At 47.7% G+C, this 18,947-nt stretch overlaps 1 protein-coding gene across 1 annotated transcript; it reads right to left on the bottom strand.

The window, feature by feature from the left end:
- Window positions 1-70: 70 nt before the first annotated feature.
- CD300LB (CD300 molecule like family member b) lies at window positions 71-17,313 on the bottom strand. Its single transcript, XM_016188647.2, has 4 exons — window positions 16,553-17,313; window positions 6,029-6,355; window positions 3,329-3,410; window positions 71-2,642 (listed from the first exon to the last, which is right to left on the bottom strand). Exons 1-4 carry the CDS (start codon window positions 16,590-16,592, stop codon window positions 2,465-2,467), a joined length of 627 nt encoding a protein of 208 aa, XP_016044133.2. The 5' UTR covers window positions 16,593-17,313; the 3' UTR covers window positions 71-2,464.
- Between the last annotated feature and the right edge of the window lie 1,634 nt (window positions 17,314-18,947).

Consider the following 18,947-nt stretch of genomic DNA (forward strand, 5'->3'; position numbering starts at 1 on the left):
AGGGAGAGAGAAAGAGAGACACCTGCAGATCTGCTTCACCACTTGTGAAGTGACCCCCCCCATGCAGGTGGGGAAACAGTGTCTCCAACCCGGATCCTTACACAGGTCCTTGCACTTTGTATTATGTACCCTTAACTAGGTGCACCACTACCCAGCCCGCTTAATCTCTATTTTTTCTCCCTTCCTTGATTGTGGGTACATTAGGCAAGACTTGATTGACAGTTGTTTTTTTTTTTTAAGTTAATGATTTAATATCAGTTTACAGTGTGTTAAAGTTATAGAGGCACTGCTCCACACCACACCCACTACCAAAGTTCTGTGTGCCTCTCCCCACCGCCATCACCAACTATAACCACGATAGTTCCCAAGAAGTCTTAGAGACAGTGCACAGGTGTTTGGCTACTTTTTAATTTTTGCAAGTATAGATGCTTTCATTCTCTACATTCCCCATATGAGCCAAACCATTGGTCATTTTGATGGCATTCTCCAGAAGCCAAGGGCAAGTTCCCATAAAGAGGAAAGAAGGAGACACAGAGAAAGAGAAAGACAAAGAAAGACAGAGTGTTGGGAGCGGTCTTTCCAGACAAGACAACAGATCCCTACCCCAATAGTCTCTCTGATGGTTCTGAGAGCAACAGCTGAAGTATAGAGCAGGGGCTACTGCCATTGGCAGAAGCTCTGGGAGAGGTGTGGACTCTAGGCAGGTGTCCACCAATGACCCCTTAACCATCTAAACCAGCCAGGAAAATGGCTGGGCTCTAGCTTTGCCTTCACAGAGCTGCCATGTCACCCAAGTTAGTAGAGGTTTAGGAGACTGGATGCAGGGGATTCTCATAGAGGACATCTCTGGAGCTGGTGCCCCACTCCCCAGCAGCGTGACTCAAAAGGTCTTAGCCCGACTCACACTCTGCCCTTCCTGGGCATTATGGAACACTCATGAGCATCACTGCACAGGACTGTAAGCTAGGTCTGAGGTGGGAGGAAGTTCCCTATTGTCTGAAGGGCAAAGAGAGAGGAGAAGAGGGTCTAGCTACCAGGCTAGGTCATAAGACTCCCTTCTTTATTCCTGGTGAGGTCTCCTCTTGCTCTCCTGAGGCTGAGAGACCAGAGCCCATCAGTTTGTATAGAGGGCTGAGGGGAGAGAGGGAGGTCTCACACATCCTCACAGATATTTAAAGGGAGAAGCTCCACAAAGAGCCAGAGGTAGAATGGTAACTACTAAGGCAGAGGGTGGGTATGTGGAGAATAGGGAGATGTGGGTCAAAGGTCTAGACTTTCAGCTGTACAGTTTGTCATAGCCAAAACTAGGAGCAGCCCAGGCGTCCAACAACAGGTGAGTGGCTGAGTAAGTTATGGTCTATATACACAATGGAATACTACTCAGCTATTAAAAATGGTGACTTCACCTTCTTCACCTCATCTTGGATGAAGCGTGAAGGAATCCTGTGAAGTGAGATCAGCCAGAAAGAGAAGGATGAGTATGGGATGATGTCACTGCTAAATAGAAGTTGCAAACAAAGAACAGAAGGGAAAACACTAAGCAGAACTTGGACCGGAGTTGGTGTATTGCACCGAAGTAAAAGACTCTGGGTTGGGGGGTGATTCAGCTCCTGGAACATGATGGCAGAGGAGGACCTAGGTGGAGGGGGGGTTAGAGTGTCATGTGGGAAACTGAGAAATGTGACACATGGACCAACTACTGTATTTTACTGTCAGCTGCAAACCATTAATCCCCAGAATAAAGAAGAAAAATATTAAAAAGAAGGAGGAAGAAGAGGAGGAGAGGAAGACTTTCAGCTGTAAGCTTGGAAAGCAAATGTGCAGAGTGGTGACTACTGTTCCCAACTGGGTGTTGCATTTTTGGATTTGCTGAGAGTAGATCTAAGTGTTCTCATCACAGCTAATCAACAACACCCCCCCCCCATGAGCTAATGAGGTGATGGGGGTGTCAGCTTGATTATGGTAATCATTTTACTGTGTGTAAGTATGGCAAATTATACTTACATTAGAGCTCGGTTTAAAAAAAAATCACGTTGTTTACCTCAGATCTATACATTTCTATTTGTCAACTCTGCCTCAATACAACCTGAGGTGAGCAGCAGATAAGCCAAAGGAAATCGCTCCCAATCCAGGGAGATGTGTGGAGCACACTGCATGCAGAACTGAGTCTCTTCGCATGAGGTCTGTCTCCCTCTAGCGTGAGGTCCCCTGAGCCACATGCCGCCCAGCGACACAACCATTCTCACACCTGAGCTGCATCTCAGCAGCCCCTAGTTATACTCCCTGAGTCCCAGGGCTGAGTGGGACTCGCCACCTTGAAGAAGTGGGAACAAGGGGCCCGTCCTCCAGGAGGCAGCGGCATCCAGAGGCCCAGCTGTGTCCCTGGGCAGCAGGGCTGTGGCTCAGACACTGCCTCCTCCACAGCATGTGTTTCCTCTGGAAGTGGAAGCTCAGGACCTTCTCCTCACCCCTCTTTCTGGGGGACTGTGTCTTGGATCAGAAGACTGAAGGACGAATTCACATAGAACGGCTCTTCACACTGCTCCCTGGGGTTCCCCTGAGGTCCCTTCAGCCAGAACACGACCCCCACCACTGCGAGCAGGATGGGCACCTTCACAAACACCAAGAGCATGTAGTGGGTCCTGGTGGTGGGGAGCAGAGTGGTTAGGGCTCCCATCATGCCCCTGCCTGGACTGTGTGGGGCCAAAAGCCAGCTTAGCCCAGGCTGTGGCCCTGGGCCCAATACCTCTTCCAGAGGGCTCCCTCCCTCCCCCATTAATCCCCTTCATCACTCAGCCACTGAGCCCCTCAGAAGTAACCCCAGCCCCCTAGTTTTGCTTTGCACGAGGCCTGCCTGCCTTTCTTTTTTTTCCCTTTTCAAAAATATTTATTCCTTTTTTTCCCTTTTAAAAAATATTTATTTATTTATTCCTTGTTTGTTGCCTTTGTTGTTTTATTGTTGTAGTTATTATTGTTGTTGTTATCGATGTCTTTGTTGTTGGATAGGACAGAGAGAAATGGAGAGGGGAGGGGAAGAAAGAGAGGGAGAGAGAAAGATAGACACCTGCAGACCTGCTTCACCACTTGTGAAGTGACCCCCTTGCAGGTGGGGAGCTGGGGATTCAAACCCAGATCCTTACGCTGGTCCTTGAGCTTTGCGCTTAACCCGCTGCGCTACCACTCGACTCCCTGTCTGCCTTTCTAACCTCTCTCTGAAAAACCTCTTTGCCTCAAATTCATCTCAGCCCAGGAGAAATGGCTGCAGGTGGGCTGACTGCCACTGGAGAGGCCTCAGATAGGGGCAGAAGAAAGAAGCACAGTCTCTCACCTGGGGTGGGGGCCGGATCTCATCCCACTCTGGTTGCTGACCATATCCTGGGAGAGCAGGCTTGTTGACGTGTGCAGCCCCGCTAGACAAAGCAAAGGCAGACTGGGTTAACAGAGACTGGGGGCTGAGCACAGCCCCCATCACCACTCCCTCCTGGTCAGCCCTGGCTCTGGGAGCTCAGTCTCTTTGAGGGGGCGGGGAGTCCCTCCCCTTCAGGTGTGAGCCACCCCAATCACAATTCACAGAATCTCTTCCATTATTTTCAGATGTGGCAAGGAACAAAAGTGCACCAAAAGCACTTTGGTGGCAGTGGTGGCAGTGGCGGTGAGGGCAGATAGCATAATGGTTATGCAATGAGATTCTCATGCCATCTGCGGCCATACCACTCTGAACACACCTGATCTTGCCTCATCTCAGAAGCTAAGCAAGGTCGGGCCTGGTTAGTACTTGGATGGGAGATTCTCATGCCTGAGGTTCCAAAGTCCTAGGTTCAGTCCCCCACACCACCATAAGCCAGAGCTGAGAAGTGCTCTGCTAAAAAAAAGGAAGATTAAATACTTATTGTGGGGGAAAGAGCTATCTGTTCACGCTTTCTCCCTCGATTCCTCTCAATGGTCCTATTGGTTTGAGGATGGGGAAGGTTGGACCCCTGGTCCTTCCTGCTCAAGCAGTGCCCAAGCAAGGGCTTGAGAATGGATAGTTCTAGAAATGGAGGCGGGGTGGGGGGATGTCTTAGCCACTGGTGATGAATAAGAGGGCATCTTCCAGTTAGTGAACAGAGACGACAAGGAATTAAATATATTTACAAAGACTCAGAAGACAAGTCACAGTGAACAACTTGGCCACAGGTTTCTGAGACAGGCTGGGCACCCAGCACCCATGACCTGTCTTGTATTTGAGTCCCAAGTCTTTTTCTGCAAGTCTTGGTGACCACAAGCAGCCCCTAGCTAAGACCCAGCTTGGTGCAGCCGCAGCCAATCATCTGGGACCCCCTGATTCAGATCACCCCACAAGTGGGTCCATCCCTGACCACCCCCACCCCAGAGCCTAAAGGCCTGTCACCCTAAAGCCTGTCTTGGTCCCTGCTCACATGCCTTACTCAGTCCCTTTTCTGCCCCTCTGCGGGGCAGCCCTAGGTAAGTCCTGCTTAGCCAGCCCCCTGAGCACGCTGCCCTCCCCCAGCAGCAGCCCTCTGTCTCTGCCTGGTCCCGGCCTTGACAGTGAGCAGGTTGCTTCTAACATCAGTGGACTTTGTTTGCCTGCCGCTATTCACTGCACCCCCATGAGTTCTTGGCCCATAACAACTAAGCACACGCATGCACTCCCCACTCCTGCTTCTATTCTGGGCCTGTTTTCAGATATCAGCCGCAGCAGCAGAGCCAGGCCCCTGAATCCCTCCCTGAGACCAAGGCACAGAGAAGACCCCAGGGCAGCCAGAGAGGCTCCAGATGTTGACTTAATGGTGACAGGTCTCCCTCTCCCTCTCTCTCTTGAATTATCTTTATTTATTGGATGGAGACAGCCAGAAATCAAGAGGGTAGGGGGAGATAGACAGAGATACACCTGCAGCCCTGCTTTACCACTAGTGAAGCTTTGCCCCTACAGGTGGGGACCGGGGGCTTGAACCTGGGTCCTTGTGTACTGTACCATGTGCCTTCAAACAGGTGCACCACACCCAGCCCCAACAGGTCTCCTTTAAAAATATTTTATTTATTTTATTTTAATAAGAGAAGAAGGCATATAGAGACATATACGAAGACCAGAGAACTGCTCATCTCTGCCTTAGGTGGGGATTAGACTGGGGATTAAACGTGGGCCCTGGTACCTCAGGCACTAGAGCCTTTTGCAAGACCACTGTACTGTCTCTCCAGCCCCAGTTCCCCTTTCTTCCATTACTTCCTGATGCTGCTACCCTTGCTTGTTCTTAACAGGCAAAGTAGAGAAGGGGGTGGCTGGGACTGAGAGAAGAGACTGACTTTAAAGTGTTCAGGGTCACTCTGGCCTGGTGAGCTCATGGGATTAACAGTGGGACCCTGTGGACATGTTCAGCTACCCTCCTCCTTATAATGACAGGCCCAGAGACCACTAAAGCTCTTCCTTGAAAGGTTGTCTTGGGGCCCACCAGCTGTGTCTGAAGCCCACTGCCATGAGGGAACACCAGGCTCCCAGGGCCATCCAGACCCAGGAGTGCAGGGCTAGGCCATGGGATCCAATATAGCCACGTCCTCTGTTTGCAGTCTGTCCCAAATCAGCCCTGACACTTGGGTTTTGGGGCACCTTGGGAAACCCCAGGAACTGTGACAGACTGAATGGATCTTGCTCAGTCTCTCTCTCTTTTAACATCTTAAATTTTTTTGAAGAAAAAAATTTTCGTGATATATTTTTGAATAAAGACAGAGAGAAAGTGAAGGAATAGATAGATAGATAGATAGATAGATAGATAGATAGATAGATAGATAGCCCTGCTTTATCACTTGTGAAGCTCCCCCCTTGCAGGTGGGGACCAGGGGCTTGAACCTGGGACCTTGCACACTGTAATGTGTGCACTCAACCAGGTGCGCCACCACCCGCCCCCCCCCCCCAGTTTCTCTCCTCCCCTCTCCTGTCTCTCTTAGCACTTGCTCCCAGGTCACTTCCCTCCTGCCCAGGGGGAGAAAGGGGAGAACCAGGGTCCCACCGTGTAGGTCAGAGAGCTCTTACCTGGCTCAATGTCCACTGTCACTCTTGCCCAGAGGTCATTTCCCGACTTCTGGATCCCGCACCAGTAGAGGCCTGCGTCACTTTGCCGAAGCTCCTTCATGGTCACATGGAAAACCTGCTTTTTATGGTCATCCCTGATGGAGACACGGCCCTTCCTCACCTCCTGCTCAGATCCAGTGGTTGCAACAAGGGTGCGGCAGGTTTTCCAAGGGCCTCGGCACCAGTACTTCCCGTAGTTCTGCCACCCTGAGGTGTAGTGACACTGCACAGTCAGCGAGCCCTGCTCCCGGCCTCTCACAGTCTTTAAGGCAATGATAGAGAGACAGCCTGGAAGACACAATAGCCCCAGTAACTCCATACAGCACCAGACAAAACAGCCCCAATAGCTCCATACAACTCCAGACACAAAAGCCCCAATAGCTCCATAGAGCTCCAGACACAATAGCTCCAATAACTCCATAAGGCTCCAGACACAACAGCCCCAATAGCGCCTACAGCTCCAGACACAATAGCCCCAATAGCACCATACAACTCAAGACACAATAGCCTCAATAGCCCCATACAGCTCCAGACACAATAGCCCCAATAACTCCATACAGCTCCAGACACAATAGCCCCAATAACCCCATACAGCTCCAGACACAATAGCCCCAATAGCACCATACAACTCAAGACACAATAGCCTCAATAGCCCCATACAGCTCCAGACACAATAGCCCCAATAACTCCATACAGCTCCAGACACAATAGCCCCAATAGCCCCATACAGCTCCAGACATAATAGCCCCAATAGCCCCATACAGCTCCAGACACAATAGCATCAATAACTCCATACAGCTCCAGACACAACAGCCCCAAGAGCCCCATACAGCTCCAGACACAATAGCCCCAATAATTCCATACAGCTCCAGACACAATAGCCCCAATAGCCCCAATAGCCCCATAAAGCTCCAGACACAATAGCCCCAATAGCCCCATATAGCTCCAGACACAACAGCCCCAATAGCCCCATACAGCTCCAGACACAATAGCTCCAATAGCCCCATATAGCTCCAGACACAATAGCTCTAATAGCTCCATACAGCTCCAGACACAATAGCTCCAATAGCCCCATACAGCTCCAGACACAATAGCCCTAGTAGCCCCATACAGCTCCAGACACAGTAGCCCCAATAGCCCCATAAAGCTCCAGACACAATAGCCCCAATACCTCCATATAGCTCCAGACACAACAGCCCCAATAGCCCCATACAGCTCCAGACACAATAACCCCAATAACTCCATACAGTTCCAGACACAATAGCCCCATATAGCTCCAGACACAACAGCCCCAATAGCCCCAACAAGCTACAGACACAATAGCTCCATACAGCTCCAGACACAATAGCCCCAATAGCTCCATATAGCTCCAGACACAATAGCCCCAGTAGCCCCATACAGCTTCAGACACAACAGCCCCAATAGCCCCATACAGCTCCAGACACAATAGCTCCATACAACTCCAGACACAATAGCCCCAATAGCTCCATATAGCTCCAGACACAATATCCCCAATAGCCCCATACAGCTCCAGACACAATAGCCCCAATAGCCCCATACAGCTTCAGACACAACAGCCCCAATAGCCCCATACAGCTCCATACACAATAGCTCCAATAGCCCCATATAGCTCCAGACACAATAGCCCCAATAGCCCCGCACAGCTCCAGACACAATAGCCCCATATAGCTCCAGACACAACAGCCCCAATAGCCCCATACAGCTCCAGACACAATAGCCCCAATAACTCCATACAGCTCTGGACACAATAGCCCCAATAGCCCCATATAGCTCCAGACACAACAGCCCCAATAGCCCCATACAGCTCCAGACATAATAGCCCAAATAGCCCCATACAGCTCCAGACACAACAGCCCCAATAGCCCCATACAGCTCCAGACACAATAGCCCCAATAACTCCATACAGCTCCGGACACAATAGCCCCAATAGCCCCATATAGCTCCAGACACAACAGCCCCAATAGCCCCATACAGCTCCAGACACAATAGCCCCAATAGCTCCATATATCTTCAGACACAATAGCTCCAATAGCCCCATACAGCTCCAGACACAACAGCCCCAATAGCCCCATACAGCTCCAGACACAATAGCCCCAATAACTCCATACAGCTCCAGACACAAGAGCCCCAATAACTCCATACAGCTCCAGACACAACAGCCCCAATAGCTCCATACAGCTCCAGACCCAATAGCCCCATACAGCTCCAGACACAATAGCCTCAATAGCTCCATACAGCTCCTGCCTCCTGGCACAGCCCAGCCCAGGTGCCTGACACCTTGATTTTAGCCACTAACACCACTTGGGATTTCTGTCCTTCAGAAGCAAGGGAATAGTTGCTTTTTTAATAGAAAAAGATTTATTTTGATAGGACAGAGAGAAATTCAGAGGGGAGAGGGAGGTAGAGAGGGAGGTAGAATGACACCTGTGACACTGCTTCACCACTTGTGAAGCTTCCTCCCACCCTTGCTCCACAAGGACTGGGTGCTTGAACCCTGGTCCTTGTGCACTGTGACATGTGAGTTCAGTTGGTGTGCTACTGCCCGATCTCCCGGAAATAGGCTTTTGTCATTTCAAACCACTATGGTAACTAGACCAGAGGAAGTCAACATAGTATTTTATGTATTTAATTATTTGATTTATTTTTGGGGGGATTAATGTTTTTTTATTTTAACTTTTTTCCCATAATTTAAAAAATTATCTTTATTTATTTATTGGATAGAGACAGCTAGAAATCAAGAGGGAAGGGGGAGATAGAGAGGAAGAAAGAGACACCTACAAACCTGCTTCACCACTTGCAAAGCTTTCTTCCTGCAGGTGGGGATTGGGGGCTTGAACCAGGGTCCTTGCACATTGTAACATGTGCACTCAACCAGGTGCAACACCACCCCAATCCCTGGGGATTAATGTTTTACAGTTGACAATAAATACAATAATTTGTACACGCATAACATTTCCCAGTTTTCCACATAACAATACGACCCCCACTAGGTCCTGGCCATCATGTTCTGGGACCTGAACTCTCCCCTCCCCCCATCCACCCCAGAGTTTTTTACTTTGGAGCAATACACCAATTCCAGTCTATATTCTACTTAGTGTTTTCTCTTCTGATCTTGTTTTTCAACCTCTGCCTATGAGTGAGATCATCCAATAGTCATCCTTCTCATAGCATTCTTTTTAAAAATATATTTTATTGGGAGTCGGGCGGCAGCACAGTGGGTTAAGCGCAGGTGGCGCAAAGCACAAGGACCGGTGTAAGGTTCGCGGTTCGAGCCCCCGGCTCCCCACCTGCAGGGGAGTCGCTTCACAGGTGGTGAAGGAGGTCTGCCGGTGTCTGTCTTTCTCTCCCCCTCTCTGTCTTCCCCTCCTCTCTCCATTTCTCTCTGTCCTATCCAACAACAATGACATGAGTAACAACAATAACTACAACAAGAAAACAAGGGCAACAAAAGGGAATAAATAAATAATAAAATAAAAAATCTATATATTATTTATTTGTTGTCTAGAGAGAGAGGAAGAGAGAGAGAAAGGCAGGTCCAGTCTGTGCTGCATGGTGCTCCTAGACTCGGGCACCGGACTGTGCCTATTTCATCTGTAGATGCACTTGCCATGAGCACCTAAAACATTTTTCTGGGCCAGCAAATTTCACTCCTATATATCTACCCAAAGTACTAACGCTGAAACAAACAAACAAACAAATAACCATATGCACCCTTAGTTTGTGGCAGCCCTATTTAGCCTATAGCTAAGCTATAGAAAGAACCCACATACCCAATGAGCAGTGAGTGGAGAAACACACGGTGTGTGTACACAGTGGGAAATTACTCAGCTGGAAGAAAAGACGGTGTTTTGCTACTTGTGACAATGTGTTTGGAATGAGAAGGAGAAAGACAAAGACTGCGTGATTTCATTGATACGTGGGACCAAAAAAAGAATGAAATAAAGGACTAAAAAAAAAAACAAAAAAAAACAACCCTGGAATTTGGACCCCAAATGTGAATCTTTTATTATTCATCTTTTATATTTTTATTGATTTATTATTGGATGGAGTCAGAGATAAATGTAAAGGGGAGGAGAAGATAGAGAGGGAGAGAGACAGCTGCTGCACGACATATGAAGGTTTCCCCCTGCAGGTGGGGACCGTGGGCTTGTGAGTGCTTAACCAGGTACACCACCACGTGGACCCCACCAAAACTGAATTTACCAAAGACGGAAGTGGGAGAGCGATTAAGGCCAGGGGGCCTAGTGGGCTGTGAGGGAGGTACATTGGTTCGTTGGTGGTGAGTGTGGTGTGACAACTTACATCAGAAGGAGTATGAGCCTGTGACTTGCACCATATGCAGTCTTGTAGATCAACATCACTCAATGTAGAGAGTGAAGAGGGGTCTGGGTGGTGGTGGTGCACCTGGTTAAGCCCAAGGGTCTGGGCTGGAGCCTCTGGGGCCCCCGCAGCAGGGGCCTTACACTAGCTGCAAAGCAGGTTTGCAGGTGTCTGCCTTTCTCTCTCCGTCGCTGTCTCCCCCTCCTCTTTCAATTTCTTTCTGTCCTACCCAATAAAATGGAAAAAAAAAAAATGTGTCAGGAGCACTGGATTCAATTCGTAGTGCTGGCACTGAGCCCCAGTGAAAATCTTGGAGGAAAAGAAGAGGAAGAAATTAGGATCTATTTATTATTTTTAAATAAATATATTTATTTTAAAAAAATATCTATTTATTTATTGAATAGAGACAGCCAGAAATTGAGGAGAGGAGGGGTGGGAGAGAGAGAGAGAGAGAGAGAGAGAGAGAGAGACAGACAGACAGACAGACAGACAGACAGAGAGACATCTGCAACACTGCTTCACCACTTGAAAAGCTTTCCCCCTGCAGGTGAGGACTGGGAGTACGAACCCAGGTCCTTGCACACTGTAACATGTGTGCTCAACCAGGCGCGCCACAACCCAGCCCCTCATGACCTATTTTACAGCCACTCTCCCCTGCCTCAGAATGATTGAAGATGCTTTAGTTGGGCATTCAAGTCTTTTTACCATTTAGCCCCAAGTTCTGGTTGATATCACTTCCTGTCCCTCCCTACCCTACTCTACGCAATAGCCTCCCACTCTTAGCTTCTTTTGACGCTGACATGGCCTCCCAGGCCACTGCATCATTGCTGCAGGAAGAGACACCCAGAGAGGTCAAGCCCCTTACCCAGGATGTGCCAACCCACTTGCAGGACGTCAAGGTTCAGCTTGCCTGTAAACTCCTATTCCCTGCACCACCCAGAATGCTTCCTCCCATCGCTGAATGCCTGGATTCTTCCTTGCTATTTATGATCCCTAGCATTCTTTCCCCGTCTCCCTTGCTGGGGAGAGGGGGGCTCTGTCCTGAAGCTAAGAGATTTTGTGCTGGTATGTTTTCTCTTTTCACCCCAGTCTCTTGTCCTGCACAGTGTCTAGACCCTGGTAAGTGGCACTAAGGTTTATGACTTTTGTGTGTGTGAGGAATCTAGATCTTACACATGTGCAATTTCACCATCTGGGCCACTTTTTCATTCAGAGATAGAGAGAAAGAAACAAACATGCCAGAGCTTCCTCCAGTGTCCTGGCATCTCCTATGTGGTGCTGGGGGGAGGGAGGTCAAACATGAGCTGCTGGCAACCATCCTACCTGGTGAGCTGTCGTTCCAGACCTGTGACTGTTGGTTTGCTACCACTCCTGTGTTCCCTGCAGCCATTTCCAACCCCTTTCTTTCTTTTTTGCTAGAATGTGAGAGGCAGAGACTTATGACTGTTTTTGAAAAGATTTTGGACAGAGTCTCTTTGATTCTAGCATCAACTATAACTGACACACTAATTATGAAGTATGAGGATGCTAACTGCTGTTTTAACGGAACCGTAAACTGTGTAAACAAACCCAATGCTGCTAACAAGATATCACGTTCATCTGATGCAGAGCTGGTGAGACTGCTCACCTGGGAGAAGGCCTGCCTTGCCATTCACGCAACCAGGTGCAAGTCACAGCCTCTGTAGCACTGGGATCTTTGCTGTGTGTTGTCTCTTCTCTACCCCTCTTTCTTCTTCCAGCTCTCTCTCTCTGAAGAAGTAAGCCCTAGTGGTAAAACCCAGTGATGACCAAAACAAATAGGATTCAACCAGAACTTGGTTTTCAGAAAAAAAAAAGATTATGTCTGGATGTAACTCAGAAGACAGAATGCAGAACATGCAGGTGTGAGGTCCCAGGTTCAACATCTGGCACTGAATATGCCAGTGTGAAGCTGTGCTCTGGTGTTTCTCCTCCTCCCCCACCCCATAAAAGAAATAAAGTTGTACCAAATAGTCCCTGAACCATTATGTCAATAAAAAGAAAACTATTAATCACAGATAATGATACAACAGACACTCAAGATACGCTATTATTAGGTGAGAAAAAGTTACCTGAGTGTGTACAATTCCATTTCTGTGGACTTTTCTACAGTACCTACCTAGGGGAGAACATAAAAATACGTGTTCTGAACCTTCTTTTTTTATTTATACATTTATTTATTATTTGCTTTTGGGGTTATCACTGGGGCTCGGTGCTTGCACTATGAATCCACTGTTCCTAAAGGCTATTTTTCCCATTTTTGCTGCCCTTGTTGCTGTTATTGTTATTGCTGTTGTTGTTCAGGACAGAGAGAAATCGAGAGAGGAGGGGAAGACAGAGAGAGAGAAAGATACCTGCAGACCTGCTTCACCAAGGGATAATGTTACTTTCTATTTTATGCACTTCTTACATTTGCTCAGGTGAGACACTACCACCTGAACCCTACACAGCGCTGGAGACTCACATTGCCAACAGAAACCAAGCTTAGCATTAACTTATAAAACAACAAAGGAAACTTTATAAAAAAGCGTGAGAATTAACCAGGAGAATAGCTGCTAAGACGTAGCAACAACATGGATTGAAGCCACATGCAAGAGCCAGAAGACAGGGTCATTCTCTTTCTTAGGAGAAAAGCAACCACTTCAGTAGCAAGTGGGGGTTCCATACAGATTGTATTTGCTGTGAACACAAACAGCAGAAAGAGATACAGCTACGTTAGGACAGAAGCCCTGCCAACCCCAGCCTTTGCGGCCAAGTCTTACCATGTAGCTCTCATCGTAGGACTGCACAGGACACCCTGGAATATACCTAAAACAGATTTCCTTACTTCTGCTCTGTTCCTACCTTTGTGTTTCTGTTTATTAAACAATTTTTCCTGCTTTATATCCTTCCACCTTTCAGCCACCAACTTGCAGATGCTACTAGGATTCCATCCTGACTTCCTTGGGCAGAGGACCTCATCAACGTGTCTCCAAGTCTCCCCTCTTTAGGGACCTGCCCCACCAGGGAAATATAGAAACAGGCTGGGGGTATGGACCCACTTGTCAACGTCCATGTCCAGTGGAGAAGCAATTATAGAAGCCAGACCTTCTACCTCCTGCACCCCATAAAGAATTTTGGTCTAGGGAGTTGGGCGGTAGCACAGTGGGTTAAGCGCACGTGGCGCAAAGCACAAGGACCAGCTTAAGGGTCCCAGTTCGAGCCCCCGGCTCCCCACCTGCAGGGGATTCACTTCACAAACAGTGAAGCAGGTCTGCAGGTGTCTGTCTTTCTCTCCCCCTCTCTGTCTTCCCCTCCTCTCTCCATTTCTCTCTGTCCTATCCAACAATGACAACATCAATAGCAACAATAATAACTATAACAACAATAAAAAACAAGGGTAACAAAAGGGAAAATAAAAAAATAAATAAATAATTTTTTAAAAGAATTTTGGTCCATACTCCAAGAGGGATAAAGAATAAGGAAGTTTCTAATGGAGGGGATGGGACATGGGACTCTGGTATTGAGAACTGTGAGGCATTATACCCCTGTTACCTTACAATCTTCTTCATCATTATTAAACCACTACTAAAAAACAAACAAGCATGGGTGAGGTCCTCTATATGTGCTAATTGTGATGGATGGACTGAGTCTAAAGGAAGAGAGAGGGGACATGATGGCCAGCTGCCCACAGGGAGCAGAATTCTAGGGGACAGGTTTGAAAAGCATAAAGATTGAATTTCAGCTTTTCATTTCTTTGAGTCAGAGCTCTGAACTTCCTCCTTTGTGTCACTCCTTTAGGAAAGCTTGTCACGGGTGATCAATCCTTGTGTGAATTGTCTAAAAATGGAGAAAAACATTTGAGTTCCACTTGTGGGCTGATGGCCTGTGATCAGTGACTCAAAAACTGAGTCCAAACAGCTGGGGGGGGCGCTTGGAGCAGAGGTGCCCACGGTGGCTTGGAGTGGGCACTGAGGGGCTTACCTCTCTCTCTCTTTTTTCAACATTTAAAAATACATCTTTTGTTGCTTCTTTCGAAATCATGTCAATAATAAAGGATAGTTAACTAATACATATCAGAAAAGGAAAATGATTTCCCCCATAATTTTAGTACCCAGGAATACACACAAATGATTCCATTATTAGGATATGTTCTTCCAGTCTTTTATCTAATTTAGTGCAAATAGAGGAGTTACTTCTGTTACTTGGCATTTTGGGGGCAGGTTATCCCTCCTTACATGCCCTGGTCCTGTGAAGTCCTGGCAGTTTGGAGCTGAGGTTAATCTCCAGGGAAAACTGTTCTCCCGGCTTCTCCCCACCTCACCTCCCTCCCTAGGAGAAGGCTCTGCTCTTCCTTGAGTCAACATTTACAAAGTCCCTGCTCCCTGCCCACATCTCCTTCCTCTTGGGGATACTGGGGGCAGGAGGGTCAGCTAATAGCCAAGCAGAAGTGGGAAGTTGGGTCATTCTGGCTTCACTCCAATCCTTTCTGTCTTTCATTTCACAGAAGTTACCCCAGAGTGACCAGTGGCATCTACTAGTGAGGACAGGCTGGGGGTGATTTCTCTTGTGTCCTCAGCTAACTTCATACCTTCCTATGATTGATCAGAATAAAGGAAAAGGATTCCCTATCTTGTCTCAATCCCCCAAGACACAGAACAGACACAGGGTGTCAGTCATTAGTGGGGGGGGCAGGGGTGATATGCATTACTCTCTGTGTGAGTAAGACTGTGTGAGCATGTGCAAGTGTGTCTGAGTCTGTGCAGATGTGAGGATGAGTGTACACGAGTGTGTGTTTCTGTGACTCTAGGTGTGTATGGGGGTGTGACTCCATGTGTGTGTGACTCCATTATGTGGGTGTATATGAGTGTGTGAGCACACATGCACCTCATGGGTCTTCTCGTTGACCTCTGGGTGATCTAGGTGTTGGCATTAAGCCAGGGAGCAGGGCTGAGTCCCTGAAATCAGAAGCGAAGTGGAGCTCAAGGGAGACATGGGCATGCTGAACTGTCCTTTGGGAGTTCTTGGCCACCTGCCTAGTGGACACACCATCACAGGGAGGCCACCCCCCAGTGCTGGGCTAGATTCACTGAGGAACTTCTTCATCAAAAAAGCCGGCCACAGCAGAATTCATGCAGGGGTGATCCAGCCCTTTCTCCTCACCCCGACCTCAGAGCAATAACAGGTTTCCCAGATTCTGGCCATGCTCCTTCCTGTGACCCTTCTGAGGACCCATCTCTGCCCAGTGGTCAATCCACAAGCTCCAAGGAAAGGTGATGTGACCCCCACATACCATATTCATCATGCAAACTTCCAGCTCTGCCCAGTGGACCTCTAAGTGTGCAGATGAGAAAGGGAAAGGGAGACTTTCTCACCTCCCACCTGGCCGTCTAAACATTTTTATTTTCCCCTTGAAGGTCCTGGTTCCTGGGCCTGGAGCTCTAAGACCCTTTGCAATCTTTGCATTTCCAGCCTCCCATCCAGCCAGACACCCCCAAGGCTCCCTGCCCAGCAAGAGTCCCCTCTGCCGGAGTCACAGACCTCTATCAAGTCTGCCACCTGGGTAAGTGCCCCTCTCCCTGGAATGCTCTTCTCTCCTCTCTGCTCAGAGCTGGTTCCTTCCTTCAGGACTCCTCGCTCAGGTGTCTGACCTCAGTGGGCTTTCTGTGCCTGCTCAGCCTGGCCTGCCATGTCACTGAATACACCTCTACCAGTCTCCTGCCACCTTTTAAAAATTTATTTATTTATAAAAAGGAAACACTGACAAAACCATAGGATAAGAGGGGTACAACTCCACATAATTCCCATCACCGTAACTCCGTATCCCATCCCCTCCCTTGATAGCTTTCCTATTCTTTAACCCTCCGGGAGTATGGACCCAAGGTTATTGTGGGATGCAGAAGGTGCCACCTTTTTTGTCAGTGGTTATCTATCTGTCTGCCTTACTCTCTCAGCATTGTGGGATTCAACAGTTCTAGTTCTCTTCTCCCTTCATATCCTTGGGGCTGGGTGTGTGTCTGGTGCAGAGGAGGACCCAGTGCTCTTTTGCATATTAAATTAACAAAGCCACCCCCCATCTTGTTTCTGGGCCAGAGTGACTCCCCCCCCCCAGTTCTTCCCAGTTCCCAAGGCCACAGTCACACTCACCTGGGAGGCTGAATAGGAGAAGCGCTGGGCACAGCCACATAGTCCTGCTTCCCTGCTCCTTGCCCTTGGAGGCACAGCCAAGGAACCTTCAGCTTCAGCCAGATTCTCAGAGCTCTGCCTCAGACCTGCTGTTTGCTTTCTGCTTGTCCAGATTGTCTTTGAGTTTCTGACGCATTTGCTTCCTTTTATGGTATTTCCTACTTTGGGCTCTTCTGCTAAAGGAGCGTCATTACTGGGCAGGGCTAGGTGGCAGGTTACTAGAGTCCCCCCAAGGTAGGAAATAGGGAACAAGGGGTCTGCAAAGGGCCTTCACAGGGTAAGGAAGGTCACAACAGGTGTCACAAGGACAATGGGTCCCAGCTGCTGGGAGGCCCTCAACACCCCAAGTGACAGGTGAGCGTGCCTGAAAATGTCTCTGTTCAGGTGTCAGAGTCAAGTGCAAACTATGATGCCCAGACGGACAGTCCTGGGCTCTAATCCCAAGCACCACCTACAAGCTGCACAACTGGAGACATCTCAGTCACTCTGGGCTCACTCACAACAGGTATTGTGAGACTTGAATGAGAAAACAGATGTCAGGTTCTGGGGACAGAGTCCCACACTCAAGACTGTTCTTAGTACCCTGAGAAAAACTTCAAATGTGTGGAGGAGAAACATAATGATTATACAAACAGTTTCCAATGCCTGAGGCTCCAAGGTTCTAGGTTCAATCACTCACACCACCAGAAGCAAGAACTGAGCAGTGCTCCAGAAAAAAATAAACTTTCAAATACTAGCAGAAACTTATGATCAAGCAATCCTATGGAAGGAACTGAATGGAGACGGGTAGACTGAGTTTCCTCACTAGTGATAAGACAGTTTTCAACCTTCACCTGACATGATTTAATTAGGTTTCTTATTTATAACCAGTAGGTTTAACTCTCTTCTCCCCCAATTTTTCTGTTTTGTTTTTTAAAATATATTTTTAATTTTTTTTAAATTATCTTTTATTGATTAGATAGAGACAGCCAGAAATTGATAGGGGAAGGGAGATAGAGAGGGAGAAAAACAGAGAGACACTTGTAGCCCTGCTTCACCACTTGCAAAGCTTTTGCCCTGCAGGTGGGGACTGGGGGCTCAAACCTGGGTCCCTGTACATTGTAACATGTGCATTCAACCAGGTACACCACCACCTGGCCCCTCCCCCTTAAATTTTAAGAGATTTATTTGTTGTGGCTAGGGAAATTAATAGCATAAAGAGTGGTATGCTTTGCAGACCTGAGAGCCCAGATTCGAGTTCTCACTTTTTCTCTTATTAAAGCAGTCAGTCAATCATTTAAAAGATGCAAGAGGATCAAACCTGGGCCCTCAGGCATGCAAGTACTGTACTCTAGTGTGCTGAGCTCTCACAAGCCCAATATATACATTAAAACATTTATTAATGGTTTAGTAATGGCTTACAAAATTACAAGGTTAGAGAGGTGTAGTTTCACACTGCACCCACCCCCAACGTTCTGTGCCCTCCCCCCTCAATGATAGCCACCATAGTTCTCACAGAGTCTTCGGGAAAATTCTTCACTTCTTTTTTGTTTATTTGAAATTTCCTGTATTCACCTAAGTGAAAACCATCTGCTAGTTGTCTTTCCTCTCCTTACTTCATTAAGCATAATCACCTCTATTTCAATCTATTTTGTCCCAAAGGACACAATATCATCTTTTCTTTAAATTGCAGAGTAGTATTCCATGGAAGTCCCATAATTTATTTTCTACATGTATCTTATTTTAATGAGATAGATATACAGAGAGAAATACCAGAACACTGTTCATCTTTGGCTTTTTTTTTTTTTTTCTAGAGATCTTCTCAGCTCTGGTTTATGGTGGTATGGGAGATTGGACCTGGGACTTTGGAGACTCAGACATGAGTCTTTTGCATAACCATTATGCTATCTACCTCCTCTGGATTTTTTAAAAATTGATTTATTGGGGGATTAACGGTTTATAGTCAACAATAAAATACAATAGTTTGTACATGTGTAACATTTCCCAGTTTTCCACATAACAATTCAACCCCCACTAGGTCCTCCTTTGCCATCATGTTCCAGGACCTGAGCCCCCCCCCACCAAGAGTCTTCTACTCTGGCGCAATACACCAGTCGTCTCTGGTTTATGGTGGTGCTGGGGCACCATGAAAATCTTTTGCATAAACACTATGCTGTGGCTCCAGCCCTATGCTTTCTCCTCAGCCTCACAATTTCTCTATTCAGTCCTCTGTCAAGCCACTGTCCTAGGGACTGAGGCAAATTACAAACCAACCCTCGTGTCCCCCCACCCAGGTCTTCCATTCACCTTCAGACATTAGCTGTCATGGTCATTCAGGCCAGACGTCCGGATCCACGGCACCTTTGACCATATCCAT

The sequence above is a fragment of the Erinaceus europaeus genome, chromosome 12 (genome assembly GCF_950295315.1).
Source record: "Erinaceus europaeus chromosome 12, mEriEur2.1, whole genome shotgun sequence".
NCBI lineage: Eukaryota > Metazoa > Chordata > Mammalia > Eulipotyphla > Erinaceidae > Erinaceus > Erinaceus europaeus.

Excerpts from the sequence above, each read along its gene's own strand:
- CD300LB (XM_016188647.2), bottom strand. The coding sequence starts at position 16,592 with ATGTGGCTGTGCCCAGCGCTTCTCCTATTCAGCCTCCCAG. Across the intron at positions 6,356-16,552 it reads TCTCCTATTCAGCCTCCCAG|GCTGTCTCTCTATCATTGCC; the intron begins GTGAGTGTGACT and ends TGTGTCTTCCAG. Across the intron at positions 3,411-6,028 it reads GACAGTGGACATTGAGCCAG|CGGGGCTGCACACGTCAACA; the intron begins GTAAGAGCTCTC and ends TGCTTTGTCTAG.